The sequence below is a fragment of the Diabrotica undecimpunctata genome, chromosome 10 (assembly GCF_040954645.1).
Source record: "Diabrotica undecimpunctata isolate CICGRU chromosome 10, icDiaUnde3, whole genome shotgun sequence".
Taxonomy (NCBI): domain Eukaryota; kingdom Metazoa; phylum Arthropoda; class Insecta; order Coleoptera; family Chrysomelidae; genus Diabrotica; species Diabrotica undecimpunctata.
In genome coordinates this window covers 59,640,186-59,661,411 of record NC_092812.1, presented here as the reverse complement: position 1 = coordinate 59,661,411, position 21,226 = coordinate 59,640,186, and the positions used below count along the sequence as shown (strand labels likewise).

The following is a 21,226-nucleotide window of genomic DNA, read 5'->3' as shown; positions in this document are numbered from 1 at the left end:
GGGGTCCTTTGTTTTTGAGTATAACTTAGATACCGTTTTCACATTCCTAGTTGTAATTTTTAAGCCATTAACATTTTTGAAAATGTTAATTAGCTTAGGTGTCAGAACTGGAATATAGGGCAAGGAACCAGAAGTTAATTTAGATGGTATTCCTGATTATTACGAAAATTTTGTTTGTCAGAAAATTGTGAAGGAAAATGAGAACCAAAAATAAGTTTATTTAAAAGCCCTATGAGATAGGAGTTCTCTAGTAGTATAGATCTCAACTTTTTTAGTCCCTTGTCCCTGAACTCGATGTGCGACACGTTGGTAACCCTAGTTTTTAAGACCAAAACCAAATTTGTTTTCATCTTAGATGGATGTTGAGAATGAAAATTTATGAAACGGTTACTAAAACAAGGCTTACGATACCACTCCGTCCTTAACATGCCATCACTGCCACGATGGATGAGCATATACAAAAAAGGAATCATACTATCAGCCTCCCTCTCAACCGTAAACTTTAGGTGTTCACATTGGGCGTTAAAGGTGTTTAAAACATCAGTTACTTTGTTTCAGGGACCGATAAAATCAAATCATCTACATATCGCTTAATAAAAGGTATGTGAAATGGTATCTTTTCTTTACAAGTTATAAGTTCATCCAAAACAAAGTTACATAGTATGGGGGATATTTTGCTGCCCATTAGAGTGTTAAAGATTTGTTTAAAAAAATTACGATTAAACAAAAAGATGTTAGAGTCAAATACGAATGTTAAAATTCTTATGGAAACATCTAAACTGATCTTGGTAGGCGGAGAAATGCTGTTCCAGTTATTTTTGATGCTGTTAAGAATAACATCTAGTAGGTAGTACTTTTGAGTATTTCAGTACTTCCGGAAATACTGCAGTTGATAGAATTAAATTAATAAGATAAGTGAAAAGTGAAAACTATTTGGTAAGCTTATTTTAAAATCTTGCCATTAATTTCGTGAAAGTCCCTACAATTGGAATTATTAAGAGACTTTATTATTTGAGAGACCTCTTCTTCCACAACGGGACGAAAAAAAAGGACTTGCTAGAAGAAGAATAATTTCTATAATTAAAGAGAAGATCAATATTAATAGTGAAAAGAGATGTAATTATATTCTCTGCAATTGTAATAAAAATTGATTTATTTCGTCTGCAGATAGATCAGGTTGTACCGAAATGGATCTTGTATTGTTTTTTTCAAAATTTACTATTTTCCAGTAGTCTGTAGGTTTATTATTGGAATTAGTAATAAAATTACAGTAAGCTGACTTTTTAGCATTTTGTAATTGCTGATTACATTCAAATTTTTGTTGTTTATATACTTTGAACAAAATCGGGATCCTTCTGGCATCTGCAATGTATTTAATAAGACAAAGATTAGATCTGTAAGACCTTAATTCGTTATTAAACCATTACACGGGTGTTTTTCCTGCAGTTTGTCATACTTTTTTTAGTGGAAAAAGCTTTAATATTACATTGTTAACATAAGTTTCTTAGAAAGACTGTCAAAAAATCAAGATCATTATTGGTATCATAGAAAAGTCCATCTTTGTACTATTTAGCGCGCGTTTAAGCTTATGTAAACCAGAAGAAGTAATAAACCGTTGAAGTGTTTGATTAGTGTTAACAACTTTATGCTCAGAGTCATAAATGAAAATTAAGCTCGATCGTCAGAAAAACAAGGTTCAAGTACGCCCACTCTGTAGATATTTTCAGAAAAATTTGTCATAATACCGACGCAACTACTGGACTGTATATTCGTTTATAGCTACTTTTAGACCAAAAGATATTAATAGATTTTTAATATCAAAAGAAGGGTCAAATTCAATTTTAAAATTTATATTAAAACCGCCAAGTATAATTAGTTTGTCTGCTTTACTAAGCAAGGACGTTATGGCATTCTTAAAATTCACCAAAAACAAACGTCACCCTTACATGATCTGTATATAGTTAAAATATTGGTTTTTATAGAAGGTACATAAATTGCACAAATCTCTGAACTTTGCTCTGTATTATATTCATTTAGATTAAGAGAAGAATACATAAGATTTTCTTTTATATAAATTGCAACTCCGCCTTGTTTTTTTTACCCTACAAAGAAATTAGCTAATGAAAAGCCGGAGTTGCTAAGAGAGAGCGAGATTGTATTTCAGGATTTAGATCACTCGTAACTTTTTCATAAAACTAATTTTAAAAAAGATTTTCCGTATGGTGCCAACTTAATTGGGCCCATATGGGAAACATACAGACTGGTATAAAATCCATCAGTGATGTTAAGAATTATTTAAGTTTCAGTATTAGTAGGACCAGCTCCTTTACATGGACGTGGATTATGTGGGCAGTTAAATTAACTCAGGCATTAGACTATCTTCATGTTTATTGCCCCAATTACATTTATGTCCTGGTGAAATCCAGTCATTCACAGCGGTCATTAATTTTATCGAGACAACTACATTGGTGTTAGGGTTTGTACCTTAACGTTTACATTTAGCAGGTCGTAGCAACTTATGTTAACGAAAAAAAGCACTGCAGGTAAGCACAATTTTATATTACTACAATATTATAGCTTTAAATTAGTAATATAGAACTTTGGATTGATTGTTCCATTTAGACACGATACGTTTACCCTACCTATACTATTAGTTACAGTATTAAATATAGGAATGTTTAAATATAAATATTAAACTAACCAGTTAAGTTAGAGCGACAACCCACTTAACTTAAATTGCAAGTAAGGACTTAGACAGAGATATCTTTCAGGCTAGAGTGCTTTAAATACCAACTTTAGTAACATACAAAAAGACAACTGATAGAAGAGTTATATAACATAGGGCCGCTGCTTTTCTCACTCTACACAGCCGATATACTAGGGACTAATAATACTAAAATCGCTTTCTTTGCTGACGTAGCAATACTAGCTGTAAAGAAAGATCCCATACAAGTCTCACAAAACTTGCAACATCATTTGAACATACTCAATGATTGTATACAAAATGGATACAAAAGTAAGCAAAACAAAATCAACTCAAATAACATTTACCAATCGCCACAACATATCTGTAAGAATGGAAAATGAAAGAATACCAACAGTAACGGACGCTAGATACCATGGTCTCCATCTTGACCAACGTCTCTTTTGGAAGAAACATATCCAGAGTAAAAGAAGACAGCTGGACTTAAAATTCCGGCAAATGTATTGGATTCTTGGACGTAAATCAAAACTTAACCTCCAAAACAAAATTCTTTTATAAAAAGCCATACTCAAACCTATCTGGTTCTATGGACTACACCTATGGGGCTGTGCAAAGCCAACGTCGCTGAATATCATCCAAATATTTCAGTCTAAAGTGCTAAGATCCATAGTTAGACAGAGATATCTTTCAGGCTAGAGTGCTTTAAATACCAATTTTAGTAACATACAAAAAGACAACGGATAGAAGAGTTATATAACATAAATATCCAGCATTATTTATTTTGGTTGACTCTGATTTTCCGTATGTTAAAGGGCAACCGAAAAACCTTCAATGTAATAATGGGCAAGCGATAATGCACTGCACAAACTATAAGTAATTAAAATTCACCAATACCTGTAGTTTCTCCCTTCTTCGTTCATTCTAGTGCATGATATCTTTTGCTTTTTTCGAGAAATCATCAGCTGGATGATGGACAGGACGCGTAAATTACGAGAAATCTAATCAAACAAAAACTATTCTAAATGAAGAAAATACGTCAAAAAACACCAACTGGCAGATTTTCAATCCTACCTAGAAGAAAACACTAATCTTAATCTGTGGATCAAATCTACACATGGCATAGGTACAGCATCTCAATACTTCACAATATTTAAGCAAAAAGCTGCATGGCAATCTACACCACGAACTTGTAACCGTTTCAAAAGATTTAAAAGAAAATCATTATAAATTTCAATAATTTTTTTTTTAAATAAAACTTCTAACCCCATCTATCTGTCAAGTACCTACCTGTAGCCGACTCAAGGATTCTTCTGTAATTCCCAAATATCTCCGGTAGATGAGCATATTTTTCAACTTGTCACTCACGCCCAATTTCCAGATTCAGGCGCCATGACAGCGCTTCGCTCTTAGCTGTTAAGACCGTCCAACCGTTAAGACGTGTTTCCAAAGTGGGTCTCAATTCAGAGACCCTTATTGGAGAGGCTATAATGCTGATATTATATTTCTAATACTCGTCGCAAGATAGTATTGCTATGGAGTTATTCCAGATCATGGCCCAGTAGCAGTATCTTTTTATGGAATACCTAACCCCTCTTATCTAGGATGGTGGTGATTTGATATAGTACGTAGCTGAATCAATTTGGTGACTGATTAAATAAGAAAAGAAACAGAGCAGATTAAGGTTGTACCAATTTTTATTATACCTACTTTCAAGACAACAGAAATGATTATGAACTCAAAAAAAAATGAAAATATAGTGAAGTGTTCTAATTTAATTTAAAGGTTTATTTTCTTCATTGTTCCTAGTTGATAAATAACTATATTATTTTCAATGTAAACAAATTTCGAAATTTGGGGTTAATATATATATACATTCATTTTCTTTATAACCAATTCTTAATTTAATACGATACAAAGATTTTTTGTTTATGATAATGTTAACATAAAATAATATTTTGGAATCCCTTTGGGATGACGTAACTTTTAATGTTTTCTTTTTGTTCATTACTAAGAAATAATAAAGAATAGTTTTCTTGTAAACTTTCAATAAATCTTAATTTTTTTTTGCTCTTCCCCTTCGAGGATAAACCAGGGGTGGCGTCCAATAATAAATAATAATTTCATATTATCTAATTGTGCTTGAATTTAAAATACGATATAGTTTCTATAACCCCGCCCTATTCTCTTCGACAACGAGCGATTCTGGCCTTGTGTATATTATTGTAGCACGGAAAGTGTTACAAAATGGCGCCCCCCAACGTGGGGCATGTATTAGATTTGCTCCATTTGTACCTTCGTTACAAAATGTCGCCCAGCGTGTGGGGCTTTTGAATATTCCTGTATCTTCAGAGTTTTTTTTCAATATTATTAGTTGTTTTGTACCCCCCTGTATATGTGGTTAATTAAGTCTGTATGTTTTGAACCATTTTTTTGGTTAAATTGTGTATTTGTTTTATCCAATTTTTCATTAAATCAACACTGCTACTATTTTAGAATTTTTTGCAAAGTATTTATATGTATTCGTTTTTAATCTTCGTAAAATTACGTAGAAATATTCTCGTCGTATTTTTAATTTTGTGAAATACATAATACGTATTTGGAATGTTTATTACGTGTGCATTTTAATGGTCGTATTTTGAATGGTAAGATAATCGTCTGTTTATTCTCCGTCTGCCTAAGGTAAACATTCCATAAGTGAAAAATGAATTTTGTTTATTTCTTTATAAGTGTTTGGTATGGATTGAAACCTTAAATTTATTCCGGCTAATATGTTCAAGCATTTTATATTCTAGTCCTCAATTCATTTTCTTTGCAGTTCAGTCTTTTTGTTTATAGGAACCATAATAATTATATTCCTCAATGTGTTTATTTTAAATAAACGAAATGGCTTTTAGCGTTCGTTATTTGAAAAATCAATTAAGTGAATTTTATTTCTTAACCTTGATTCATGGTTTTTATTCGCAGCTGGGAATTATATCTATATACAGGCTGTCCCGACCTACCTAATTTTAAAATGTGTTATCTGGTTTCGTGCAGAATAATTACGCGAAATATTTTTTTTCGAGGATATGAAGTTGAGTTCTTTGATCTTGGATGTTTTTAATATGTTTAAGTCTGTTACCTGTTAAATTTTCTTTTTAATTTGTCTTTTGTTTATTTTAAAAATTTATTTTTTCATAGTTTAACTTTTTCGTACTTTGAAAACAAAATTTTATTTCCTGAAAAGGAAAATGCTTTTAATATTTTACAGTCCGTGGTTCTTTTGTTTTGCAAGTATAAGGAAGTAATGATATGACTTCGTTTCTCTCTGCCTAAGGCGTCTTTGTTGAGAATATAGAGCGGAAATATTGTTATTCTCCTTCTGTTATGTTAATTTTATGTCTTTGTGTGGTCAGATGTAGTAGAAGTATGTTTTTGGTACTGGAACTTATTGTTATTTGTGGTTTTACCTTTTTCTTTTCTCGAGATGTCCTGTAGGACGTACCGGCACGTGACCTGTATTATTGTATCTTGAGTTATTTGTGTGATGTCAGACTACTGGTATACCCAGCAGCTTTCTTTTTTTGTCGTTGACATTTTTGCGGTCTTCTAATAGTTTATTAGACCACATATATCTTTTTGCTTTGAGACTTTTGGCTAAGGCTCAAAAGCTTTCATTTATTATCTTGTGTTCATGATATGTTACAAGTGAGGTTGAAGTAGTTTGCTGTTGTCTATTGTGACTCTTTGTATAAACAGAGGTGAAACAACCCGCTGCCGCCTATTGTGAATTTATCTTTTATCTTTATGTCGACGTTAAGACCACGTTTGTTTAACAATTGAAATAGTTCTGGTACTACCGTTAAATGACCCACTGAGAATTAAAAGTTTATATTATTTTGACTCTGTTGGAGCTCTGCTAAAGAATGGTAAACATTTCTTTGTGATTTGTATGACGACCATATTGGATTCAATTAGGTGTCAAAAATGTTTTACTGTTCAACTTTTTTTATTGTCGTGGTGTTACACCCAACATCATGATTTTTTTATTATTGACGATGGGCTGTAATATTTTTCTATTTCTTTGGAAGATTGTAATGATTCTTCCGTTCATTTTAAGTCTTATCGTAAGTTTTGTTTCGTGGAAGACTCTTACGATTTTTTTTTGTTTCTTTTGGAAACAACAGTTTTAAACTGAACTGTTTGTGTAGCGATTGTGGCTTGTATGCCATATACCCATTTTTCTTTCTTCTTCTCCAAGATTGTGTATTAACGGTTTGGATTTATTTTCTTCTTTTGTCCTTTTGCCAGTCTTCTTGCTTGGAAATTTTCCACTGTGATCAATCCCAGAGGATATTCTTATGGAACTATTGGCCATCCTGCCTTTCTTCTAAAATGTTCAGTCCATTCTTAATTTTTAATTTTTTAGTTGATTCCCTTTACGCCTTTGCGTACTTAATCTTTGCTACCTTCTCCAGCGACTATTCAACCCCTCCGTGGCCCGTGTACAGGAAGAGTTGCGCTAACGCGAACTTTATCCTGGAGAGGATTCGTTTCCTTTCCAAATTTTTTTGGCGTGGGGTCAGTACAGCACTGATACCCTAGTACTTAGTACATTGAATACCACTTTGCTTCGGCAAATCTGTCCCTTAGTGCTTCTTTCCCTTCAGGAAGTTGACACGTTTCAATTTTTTTTTTGAGCTGTTTCGACAACCCTTGTTTTATGTCGGTGGTGTTGACTATTAGTCAGGGAGCATCCTGCTATAGTCAAGTGGATTAGTGGACCTATCCCTATTCCAATTAATAATTTTGTGTATTTCAGATGTTGTCGCAAAGAGACGAGCCTCTGGAAGTAGTGTAGGAGACTCCGCACGTCGATCTCCAGAGCAACTCAGTTTGGCTCGCACCCCAGTTCGTTGAACTGTTTTACTTTTTATTATTATAATATTGATCATTTATTGTGTTCAATATGTCTATATATATATATATATATATATGTATATATGTCGTATTTCTTTTCGACATAAATTTTATTTTTATCTTATCTTATTCTACTTCGGTATTATTCTCTCTCTAGTTTGTATTGATCGAGATCTTGAGTTTGTGCTACCCCGACCAAGAACCTATATTGATTTTAAGGGTGTTTGCAAAATTTAATCTCATTTTATTTTTAGAATGCCTTGGTAGAATGTGATATTTTTATGCTTATGTTAGTTTATATTACAATAAATTGTACATACCTTTAGTTGTCTTCAAGTGGATACAAAATTCAATTTATCTTATTTTACGGATTTATAAATCCAAGTAATTTTTTTGTATCTATACCAAAGATATCAAGATTCCTCTGTCTAGTTACCAATGATAGTTCATTATAGTATCTGTTCATTTTGCCTAAGTTTTACTCTTAGTGTGCAGACCTTCGAATTTCGACTCTCTATCCGAAACCCCCCAAAATAATGTTTGAAAAGATTATTGCTGTCTAACATCCTCTATTCTGAATGGCCAGACACTGAGGAAGGCTAGGGATGAAGTAAGCGGATTCCCGCTAGTTGACTCGTCGGAATGATAAGCCATTCATAATTGTATTTCAGTAATAAATCTAGAATAACAGCCTCCCGCGTCAGGAAACTTTTTTTAGTTCTCCAATACTTGTTTAGTTATGTAATCTAGAATTATTTAGACCCTACCCGAAGTTAACCCTACCCGAAGTTGACCTACCGATGTTGTCCCTATTATAGGCGGATGATACACGTTAGTTATCACAAATTCTAGTTGTCATACTAATAACTAAACATCAGCCTTTTTTTTTGTTTCTAAATATAGATGTGTCTTACAGAAATTCTGATGTCTACCTTTCCCAGTAAACTTATTAAGGCTTGTCTTTGTAGAACTTTAATGTACCCAATTTTGAACTATTAGTAACTCTTTCCTTTTATTTGTGTATTTCTAAATGTGTCTATAATGACGCGCTGCGTTATTACCTTATGTTATTCGTGGATTAAGTCATAGATGAAAGACTCTATGCTTCCGAACAAACGATGACACATTTGTATTTTGTATCTTATGGCGTTAATGATACGATTGTATTATTATTCTTATGTTATTCGTGGATTAAGTCATAGATGAAAGACTCTACGCTTCCGATCAAACGATAACATTATTTTTTTTTGTGTTTTATTGTGTTAGGTCTCATAACGACTACGCAGTAAATTATCTGTTTTGTATCTTGGTGACAACACTAGTATGTTTTGCTTTATATTACTTATGAAATTTCAAATAATAATATCTTAATTATATTGTTTCGATTGAATGCGAGCATTTGGTCTCAAATAATGATTTGTAGATATGTTTTGTTTTATTCCGCTTTGTTCATGATATTGGTTATAGGTGAAATACCCTATGCATTTTGAGAGTGAGAATGCAATTTTTTTTTGTTTACATTTTTATAGTTGAGTCATAAATATTCTATGCGTTCTGTTTCGCTTTGTTCTGAAATCTTTGAGTTGTTCCCACGTGAGTTGTGAAAGAAGGATTCTGTGAGTCCAGATTGTAGCTACATTTGTCCATTCTGTTTGTCTTACCTCTCCGTATATCTATTCCCACTTTTGAAAAGGTTAGTATGGTGTGCCACCATGCCTAGTCCGATTCCACGCTGGTACCCAGTTGAAATCGTGGGGAGGGCTGTGTAACCGTTTCAAAAGATTTAAAAGAAAATCATTATAAATTTCAATAATTTTTTTTTTAAATAAAACTTCTAACCCCATCTATCTGTCAAGTACCTACCTGTAGCCGACTCAAGGATTCTTCTGTAATTCCCAAATATCTCCGGTAGATGAGCATATTTTTCAACTTGTCACTCACGCCCAATTTCCAGATTCAGGCGCCATGACAGCGCTTCGCTCTTAGCTGTTAAGACCGTCCAACCGTTAAGACGTGTTTCCAAAGTGGGTCTCAATTCAGAGACCCTTATTGGAGAGGCTATAATGCTGATATTATATTTCTAATACTCGTCGCAAGATAGTATTGCTATGGAGTTATTCCAGATCATGGCCCAGTAGCAGTATCTTTTTATGGAATACCTAACCCCTCTTATCTAGGATGGTGGTGATTTGATATAGTACGTAGCTGAATCAATTTGGTGACTGATTAAATAAGAAGAGAAACAGAGCAGATTAAGGTTGTACCAATTTTTAATATACCTACTTTCAAGACAACAGAAATGATTATGAACTCAAAAAAAAAAATGAAAATATAGTGAAGTGTTCTAATTTAATTTAAAGGTTTATTTTCTTCATTGTTCCTAGTTGATAAATAACTATATTATTTTCAATGTAAACAAATTTCGAAATTTGGGGTTAATATATATATACATTCATTTTCTTTATAACCAATTCTTAATTTAATACGATACAAAGATTTTTTGTTTATGATAATGTTAACATAAAATAATATTTTGGATTCCCTTTGGGATGACGTAACTTTTAATGTTTTCTTTTTGTTCATTACTAAGAAATAATAAAGAATAGTTTTCTTGTAAACTTTCAATAAATCTTAATTTTTTTTTGCTCTTCCCCTTCGAGGATAAACCAGGGGTGGCGTCCAATAATAAATAATAATTTCATATTATCTAATTGTGCTTGAATTTAAAATACGATATAGTTTCTATAACCCCGCCCTATTCTCTTCGACAACGAGCGATTCTGGCCTTGTGTATATTATTGTAGCACGGAAAGTGTTACAAACTGCATGCAAACTAGCATATACTACAAATGTTCCCCTGCACATTCGCCAACTCATTACTGAAAAACGTCGTACGAGGAGAACCTGGCAAAATCTAGAAACAACATAGATACGTGTATTCAATAGACTACGTAGGCAATTTAGAATAGCCATTAAAGCCGCAAACAACAAAACCTTTAAACAATACATTACAAACCTTACAGCAAATGACCAGACGTTGTGGAAGGCGACTAAGAAGCTTAAGAAACCATATAAAACTATCTTTCTCATCCGTAAACTAAATGGCGAATGGGCCTGTTTTAACAAAGAAAATGCGAACGTCTGCTGAACATCTTACAGACATATTTCAAACAGAGCCAGCAGACCCTGATGAAGAAATTGAAGAACTAATTAGCGCAGCATGTCAAATGTTCCTTCCGATTAAAAGTTTTCTTCTATAGAAGTCAAGAAATAAATAAACAAACTCAATTCACGAAAGGCTCCAGGTTGTGATTTAATGTCGGCGCAAGTACTAACACAACTTCCTCGCAAGATTATTACTTTGCTAATAGTTATATTTAATCGCATACTAAGCTTATCCTACTTTCCAAAAATATAGAAATTTGCTGAAATCATTATGATCCTCAAGCCAGGAAAAGAGGTAGAAGTTACATCTTATCAACCGATTATCCTACTCATTACTATTAAAACATCAGTTTGGTTCTCGGGAAAATCACTCTACTACCCAACAAGTCGATTGAATGATAAATTAAATTTTAAAAAGTCTTGAAGAACAGAAATACTGCAACGCTATATTTCTAGACATCTCACAAGCGTTTGACAAAGTCTGTCACAGAGGTCTGCTTTACAAAGTAAAAATAGCCTTATCCAGTAACTATTTCCTCCTACTCAAATCCTACATATTAAATAGATATTTCTCTGTAAAATTCAATGACCAACAATCCAACCTTTGTCCTATCAACTCCTGAGTCCCACAGGATAGTGATCTAGGGCCGCTGCTTTTATCACTCTACACAGCCGATATACCAGGGACTAATAATACTAAAATCGCTCTCTTTGCTGACGTAGCAATACTAGCTGTAAAGGAAGATCCCATATAAGTCTCACAAAATCTGCAACATCATCTGAATATACTCAATGATTAAATACAAAATGGAGAATAAAAGTAAACAACACAAAATCAACTCAAATAACATTTACCAACCGCCACAACATATCTGTAAGAATGGAAAATGTAAGAATACCAACAGTAACGGACGCTAGATACCATGGTCTCCATCTTGACCAACGTCTCTCTTGGAAGAAACATATCCAGACTAAAAGAAGACAGCTGGACTTAAAACTCCGGCAAATGTATTGGATTCTTGGATGTAAATCAAAACTTCACGTCCAAAACAAAATTATAAAAAGCCATACTCAAACCTATCTGGTTTTATAGACTACACCTATGGGGCTGTGCAAAGCCAACATCGCTGAATATCATCCAAAGATTTCAGTCTAAAGTGCTAAGATCGATAGTGGATGCACCGTGGTACGTAAGTAATCAAACACTTCTCTACATGAATGTCCTGAATGTCATGTCACAAAATGAATGTATGTACCATGAAAATGAGCTAGTAAGGGAATTATTCAACAATGGTCCAGCTACAAGAAGATTAGATAAAACCTGGCCCCAAGACCTACTTCAAAACTAAACCAAAGAAAAATAAGGTGAGACATCATTGGATGTCTCTCCTTCGCGGCCAAAACGCTAAAAGAAAATGATTTAAATGTAATCCTTAGTGTCACTGAGAATCCACACATTTGTACGAAGCGAATTGCAAATGCTTTTAAAATGAGTCGTCTAGCGTAGGAAATTGTTTGAAAAAGAACAATATGCATCCATATCATACTTAATTGCATCAAGAGCTTAATGAGGATGACTAGGAAAAAAAAGAGTGTAATTATATCGGTGGATGCAGGAACAAAATCATACTGATGCATTTTTGTTCGAACACGTTTTATTTGGAGATAAAGCTATTTTCCATAAGAATACTACTGTAAACAGACATAATTTTCAACTCATTTAATTTTCACCACATTCTCAACCAGAGTCAAACAAGATGGTCGTTGGATGTTTGCGCTGAAATTTTTGGAAATTATGTCATCGGACCTTATTTTTCGAGAAACACATAAACAGACAAAAGTATCTACATCTGCTTGACAAAGGATTCGTGAAGAAAAATCGTTTGAACATTAACATCGTTAGTGTGAAGGTAGTGGCATAATATCTAAATCCAAAAATAAAAATTTGACGGTGTTTCTTATAATCTGCACTTGCAAGTATCTTCACTAATCTATTTTGTCTACGTGAAAATTCTGTCTGCGTGACAAGAGCCACCCCAAACAGTTATTCAGTAGTGTAAATGGCTATGGAATAGTGCAAAAATAACACATTCTAAGGGTACTTTTAGGAATCATATAAACTAACTTGCGTATTAAGAATATAGCTCCATCAAGTTAAATAAAATTTAATTAAAAAGAGTCTGTACTTCGTGAACACTACTTTAAGATTTGAATAATATTCTCATTTTGGTAATCTAACAGGTTTCTTGCTCTGTGGACTTATTGCTGCACTATCACATAACAAATATTGTCCGCATAACGCACACTTCTTTTCTCTAACAAACTTGTAGCTCTTACATCTGCATCATTTCTTAAATGACATGTTCGATTCGTATTTTTTTAGCGAATAGGTCAAATATTGATCTAAGAACCTAATACTTTACCCCTAGTTATTAACCCTTACAAAAAAATAATCACTTAAACAGTAGCTTTAACCAATACACGCACCAAAATCAAATAACATGAACAACGTAATTATTGTTTTCCTTTTAGCCAACGGACATACAGTGTAGTCGCAACAATTCAGAACTGACAACTTGAATGTAGTAGTAGTAGAATGAAGTAATGCACCGTTATTTATATTGTATTATTAAATTCAAAGTAGTCCTGGTTTATACAAACTTCAAGGAAATGTAAAATTTCAGATGTAATGATTTGTATTATTATGGTCTAAAAGATTTTTTACTGGAACAATTTATTAAGGAGGCATAGGAGTCAGGAAAAAGACTTTTACGTCAAGTGAAATTGATCTAGGGTTGCTAGGTAATTTGTAAAAAATGTTATATTTTATTAACTAGTTCTATTGTATTTTTATGGTAAATTTTGATGAAAATTTAGTGTGTTCTAAAATAATATCTGACAGTTTTTTTAAGTTTATATGACGGAGCTGTATAAAAAAAACTACAGGTCTTATTGGGTGATCTTGTTTGTGTAGTTTAATAAAAGATTATAATTTAGAAGGCAGTGAGTTCATAATATTGAGGTATTTGTATGCTATTGAATTTAATATTGATTTTGAATTTTCTAACGCCAGTTTAATTTGCTTTTGATATTTTTCCGTCGAATCTTTGTTTATTGTGTTAATATTGTGATTATTTAAACATTTTACTCTTGTTCTTCATTTAGTATGTCAATAGCATGTTTGTATCAATACCATATTAATCTTGCAAGTTCTTTAATTATAAAGTCTTTCTTCATCCTGGACTGCGTTTACCTGCTATTTTCCCTTGAATAATATTTTGTATTATTCAAAAAATTCATTATTTTGTTCTTATATTATATTTCATCTCTAGCAATAGTCGTGTTACCTTTGTCTGCTCTTGTAAACACTATTTTGTTTTCTATTGATTTATTTTTAATTGAAATGGCTGTTGGATTCTCTTTGTAACAAGACTTCTTAGTTTTATTACACACATCGCTAATAGATTTTGCAATGATACTTTTTTCAATATTGTTGACAGTTTTGTTTAGTGCTACTTCACATTCTACACCTAAATATTCTACAGTTTATTGATTGTTATGTTGATTCAAGTTGTATTTAAATCCTTTTTCTAAAAGTTTTATCTCGCTATTACTGAATTTAGTATGTGTTAAACTTAGTAAATTCTAAGTAAATACTATTTAGACGATGTACTGGTATGTTTTACAGGAACTAACAGACAACTTGATGAATTTTTATCGTATATTAAATCACTCCATAGTCATATTGAATTTACAATAGAAACAGAACCGAATCAATTCGTAAATTTTCTAGATTTAAAAATTATCAGAAGGATTATCGGAAAAACTTCAACTATAAACAACAAAGAACAAAGAATTGTATTTATAAAATACTCTGTGAATGTGATCATTTTTATTTAGGTAAAACATCAAGATCGTTAAATGTTATGAAGTGAACATCAATCTTATATCAAAAATAGAAAATTTGATAGATATCAAATTTGTAAACACGCATGGGGAAATGAACAGAGGGTTGAATAGAAAGATTGTCTGAAAAATTGTCTCAACTCCTAAAAGAAAAAGGTTGTAAAAAGACAAAAATCAAAGACGCGGCTTTAATTAATAGCATTTATTTGAATTTATTGCATTTGGGATAAGAGGAAAAGTTTTCGTCTTTGCACAAATTTCAAAGCTTCATATTTGGCGGGGATAAATAATCTAACGAACATGTCGACCACAAGGAGTCAAAGTAAAACGCAAGAAAGGAAAGAGGATAAGATAGAAGAGGAAACAATTATTGATGAAGGATCGGATAATGAAGGAAATGCTACAATAATGGAGGAAAGAAAAGAACCATTAGGAATAGATAAAATATTACAACTAATGCAACTCCAGTCACAAACAATGGATAGAATCAGACAAGATTAGGGGAATTTATAATATCAACGATGTTTACAAATATTATGAATAAAATACTGGTATTGTTTTTCCATAGAGAAAAATCCCTGCATAATTCAGTAATTTTTATCATATGCAAAGACGGGGATTTGTCATACTTTTTCTTTCCCAACCAAAGAAAAAAATAAATAAAAAGATCCATCGGAATAAAATTTTAAGATATCATTATAAACAAAATGTATATAGTAATTTAAGATAAGATTTAGTGTAAATAAGAATAGAAATTTGTTTGGCAAACGACCTTTTTCCGTTTCAAACAAAATTATCAAAAAACCTTTGTTTAGAATTAGAAGACATTTTACCTGTAAGTTAATCTTTTCATTGTTTGTATAGTCGAGTATTAAATGACCATATTCTAATCTTTTGAAGTATGTATAAATTGTGTATTGACAAAACCAATTTTAAAGTAAGCTATTTAGTTTTTCTCTGAAACCGAAATTAGGCTTTTCCAAAATCATGGTAAACACAATTTGAGCTTTTGATTGGACGGTCGTTTTTAAATGGGAATTTGTGAGCCAATCATGAGGACCGGAGAAGTCAGTTATAATTTGGTCATCTAAGGAAACAGTCGTTTGTCTCAAGATAGGGTGTGGTTCGTGAGTTGGATACCGGCATTGTGAAAAAGAATTGAATAGTTTTGCAGAAGGAGATAGCAAGTAGATTGAAAGAGGTCCTTGTATTTACCGTTGGCATTTTGTGAAGATCTGTGAAAGTAGTTTTACGGCATCAAGTTGACAAAAGGAGGTCCTTGTGTCATTAATAAGTAGTTGAGTTTTTGGAGAAGTGCATCAGGTGTTTTTGGTTAGTGCAGCAGGTTTGCAGAGACGTTAGGAAGGAGCCTAGGTGCCAAAAAGGAGAGATCACATCGTGAGGAGACTGGATTTTTGTGGGTATGTTCCAACATACAACTCAATAAGAAAATAAGCTGTAAGTGTTTTGTACAATTGAATTTTATATCTGTGAACGATCAGTTTGACATCATGGTCATTAGCATTCAAATTTAAGAACTGAGGTTTTGTTAGGCTAATCAAAAGTTTAAAGTTTTGTTGTTTCTTGTTTCAAGTAAAGAAAAATTTAAGTAAAATTGGTTTTCACGTAATATAAATGTATGTAGATTTAAAATCTTCTTATTATAAAAATTTGATTTATTTTCTTGTATGCTGATTGATAATATAACGACAGAATTTAATAATTGTTTTATTCGTTCATATAAAATAAAGAAACGTAAATTTTTGTAATATAATATATTTTTATTCTTATCCTTCTTCTCTATCCCGATAAAAGACAACTAGAAAATCTTTGAATCCATCGAACACAGGTAATATAAGGATTATTTTACTTTTGATAACAAATAAGTTATATTTTTTTATTGGCTCAATACTAAGATTAAAGTCAAAATAAACAATCATAATAATATATATATATATATATATATATATATATATATATATATATATATATATATATATATATATATCAAACCAGAGTGTGGTGTTGTTATTGAGAGTTAACTAAATGTAAGTACAAATACTTACCATGGGATAGTATTATCAGGTTTTTTCTTGGTTTTTTCCTCATGATTTACTATGTAATCGCTAACAGGAGAATTACTATACAGAGAATTACATTATACTGACGGATATTGTTAAGCTTAAGTTGAGTTTATGTAATCAAATGAAATATCTTCCAATAAAGTCATCTACTTTAAAATGTACAATATAAATATGTCTAAATGGTTAATATGAATGAGTCAGATGAAATTAAATTATTAAAAGATTTTTTCACCGAGTAACAAAAAAGTTGATTTAATAATGTTTTGTATTTTGAAAACGATTTTCAAAGTGACAATCGAAGCGTCAAATAAACGTATTTAAATTAAAATTGTAGCTTATTCCCAATAAAAATACTAAATTAGATGTAATCACAAAAACCGATAGCCTGTATTAAATAATTATTAAACGATATTGTATGTGATGCTATGAATAGATGTCAAAACAAAAATTCGGAAAACTACAAGAAAAAAATAAATAGTCCTTTTTATTAATGTAATGTGTAGGTACTAAATTTTAATGGTTTTTTATATATTTAATATCGTTTTTCTAATATTTGTAATGCTTTTACACTTGGGTCGATTTTATTCGATAGGACTGGTCATATCTTATATACCCAGTTGTGGTAAATATTGTATACACAAAAATCTTTTTTTTCAAAAAAAACAAAGGTTTTTTGGAATATTAAGATTCACAGGAAAATAAACTTAAATTATTTAATTCAACAGGCATCAATTAAATCAATTTTAGTGATACTTTTAGTTAATTTAATTTATTACTGATTTTAATTTTATGTAGAACTAACTTTTTTTTTTAAATGTTCTCATGTAACAAAAATACTTTTATTATATGTTTTTTAGAGTAATATATATATTTTCCCCAATTTCGGCTAAGCTCCAATTTATTGTGTAAATAAATCAGTATTTATTTTCAGAAAACTAAAAGGAAAAAGTAAAAAAGTCGTCTTACCATGAGTGTAGTGCTCGTTTTCTTTGATGACTTTCTCGGCATTTTTTCTGGCGATGTAGAACCACTCTGATGTGTTGCCCAGATAATCGTATTCGACTGATAGATCCTTTACCAGGATGTTTCCCTCCGGCAGGCGATAAGCGTAAGGACAAAAAAGCAACTGATCTTTATACTGATGTTCTGCGTAACAGTTGCCTGCAGCGAATATTACATCGTTAAACTCAACTAGCGAATAAACCATTGAATAGAGTAAATCCTCGGACATAAGAACTTTCTGGTCAGCGTATTTCCAAATTCTCGTTAACATATTTGCCCTATTAACACATATATCAGCCTCGACGCGAAATCTTTCTTGAGCATATCTATCCACGACTCCCTCACCCAAATTCAAGTCAGTGCCCGCGGTGCAGTTTTCTCCGAGGAGGTGCTGAGATTCTACAATTCGTAAGAAACGGGTGACAATATCAGCTTGACCGCGACCGACTTCAGCCCTCCTGGACGATTTTTCCCCGGAACTGTAATCTCTGGAGGAGTTCATATCGTTATTTGAATACATATCCGAAACAGTATCATTCTCGTCACTATCAGCTCGATTAAATATTCGCTTTTCTCCCATGTATAGCACTGTTTTGTCAATATGTTGCCAACTGTTATTGGAGTGCACAGGAGAGTTTGAGTTTACTTTTATATTTACATTTACATCTAATTTTGTTTGGTTCGCTTCTTTGGAGAATTTATGAACATCTGGACTTTCAGACGATAGTTTAATAATAATCTGCTCATTAGTAATTGTTAATGTAGAATTATCATAAATAACATCGGAAGATTCAGTAACAAATTTAGCTACATCCTCAAAATCTGAAGAAAACTTTTGAATTTTTAAATAATGGTTACCATGTCTCCGATTTCGCACTAGTCTAGCTCTTCTATGTCTGATCTGTACATCGCTTGGAAAAATTTGCCCGGTTATAATATTTATAACTAATAATATTAATATCACAAATCTTAGTGGTACGAGAAACATGCTTTTATAGTTGATATTGGTACACATAAATACATTGAACATTTATTAATACATAACTCGGTTATATTTTTTATTAACACGGTTTTTAAAAAAGTTTATCCTGTTTGAAAAGTTTTGAAAAACACGATCATCGCGCGCGCTTTTAGGGTAAAGCCGACATGAGGCGGTGTGGAAAGCGCCAGTTGGGAACTGATTCGGGGTAAATATTGTGGAGAATCCAGATGTGAGCAGAGGGATCTAAAGCGCGCCACCTAGTCATAAGATGCTGCCCAGCGCAAGCGTCCTTTTTCGACTACACTTTAATTTTTAATAATGTAAGTAAAGCATGTTAATTCGGAATTTACACAAAATAATGTATAATATTTAAAACTATTTTAATTTAATGTAGAAACTATGTTTGACACCGGTAAAATATATACAATGGTTAAAGTTTCCAAGTTATAGTTTTCAAAAATTTTATTAAATGTTAAGGATATATTTTCACTTATAATTTCGAGTCGTGCGATATTTCAGTCACCAAAACATCATTATATATATTAAAAGGATGAAGGAGACTATCGAGAGGTTCGAGAAGGAAGCAGAGAAGATGGGACTCCAAATCAACGAAAACAAGACGAAATATATGTATATGAGCCGCAATAACCAAAACAGAGACAGAATCGGTCAGAACATCACCATCGATGACTTTAACTTTGAGCGTTAGAGAATTCAAGTATCTTGGAACAACAATAACTGAAGACAATAACGGATCACAAGAAATAAACAACAGGATCCAGGCCGGCAACAGATGTCCTTTTGCCCTTCAAAACCTTATAAAATCGAAACTACTAACAAGACGTACGAAGATACAGGTCTATAAAACAATCATACGGCCCGTTGTGATGTATGAAAGCGAAACGTGGACGATAACAAAGGCAAACGAAGAGAGACTATGTGTTTGGGAAAGAAAAATCCTAAGGAAGATCTTTGACCCTGCGCTGGATGAAGCATGAGGACAATATAGAATAAGAACTAACACAGATCACGAAAAACTTTACCCAGACGCAAACATCATAAAAGAAATAAAGTCCAGAAGACTCCAACGGACAGGACACCTCAGAAGACATTCTGACGAACGAACAGCAAGACTGGTGTGGGAGGAAGTCCCAACTGAAAGGAGACCACGCGCACGTCCTCGCCTCCTGTGGTGAGATAATATAGCAGGAGACCTAAGCACTATGGGCGTGGAGAATTGGATGAAGGTTGCTCAAGACAGAAAACAATGGAGGCATGTTGTCGAGTCGGCTAAAACCCACGAAGGGTTGTAACGCCACGGAGTAAGTAAGTAAGTAAAACATCATTATTATATAACCATATTTAATATTATATTTAAATACCTTGGCACCACAATTAATGACCAATCGGATCCACAACAAGAGATAAAAACTCGAATACAAATGGCAAGACAAGCTTTTGTGAAATTCAGACCGCTCCTATGTAATCAAAACCTAAATTTCGAAATACGCCACAGAATGGTCAAGTGCTACATATGGTCCATCTTGCTTTATGGCATGGAAACGTGGACTTTGAAAAAAACATCTATCAACAAACTTGAAGCATTTGAAATGTGGTCATTGAGAAGAATGATGCGCATACCTTGGGTGGATAGAGTTCGAAACGATGACGTCCTTAAGAGAGCCGGCGTGGAAAGAGAACTCTTTGAATTAATTTAAAAAACGCAAGATTGGTTACCTTGGGCACATATTGAGAGAAGCAAAATATGAAATACCACAGTTAATCCTACAAGGAAAGATCGAAGGTAGGAGAGGAGCCGGTCGCAAACAATTATCCTGGTTAAGGAATATTAAAGAATGGACAGGAATATACAATACAGGCGAGCTGTGTCACGCCGCCAAGAACAGAATTCTAGTAATGAGATAGTCGCCTACGCACTTTGGTGTATGGCATGTTAAGAAGATATTTCTTGTAAAAATTAAATTAAAGGTATGAGTGTAAAATTGATCGTATGCATGAACATTTCCTTGTATGTTTACCATATATGTTACCCACCTACCTAACCATGGTTTATGTCTTGTTTGTTAAAATAAAGCCGCTCTGATGAATCCCTGAGCGTGTAAAGTGTCCTCCTTGTACAATCCTGTATGAATGAATACTAATATTCATATGTAATTACGTGGCTAAAGGTTCCAAGCCAAAGCCAATAGGCATAAGCAAAAAAAAAATTGACCTAGTAACGCGGCGATGTGTAATCCAACCTTGAGGTTATGAAAAGGAAAACAGAGGAAATCGGGTCACTCACTCAATAATCGTAAAACTTGTAGTTGGTCAATTCTCGTAACCAAACAAATGTGATCTCAGTTACGCGTAGTCATTACCATGCGGGTTCATAATAAACTGTGTTACTTCAAAATGTAAATATTGTGTCAACAATAAAGATGTAAGAGCCAACTATACGTATATTCTAACTCTTCGCAACCT

General features: G+C 32.7%; 1 protein-coding gene across 1 annotated transcript in view; it reads right to left on the bottom strand.

Annotated features, from left to right (window-relative positions):
- Nucleotides 1-18,924, bottom strand: part of LOC140452001 (probable G-protein coupled receptor CG31760) — a 1,472,120-nt gene extending 1,453,196 nt beyond the window's left edge. Inside the window, exon 1 of the mRNA XM_072546009.1 lies at nt 17,725-18,924. Within this exon, the coding sequence (XP_072402110.1) occupies nt 17,725-18,790 (1,066 nt within the window). The 5' untranslated portion in view covers nt 18,791-18,924. The remainder of the gene's footprint in view (nt 1-17,724) is intronic.
- Nucleotides 18,925-21,226: the final 2,302 nt, after the last annotated feature.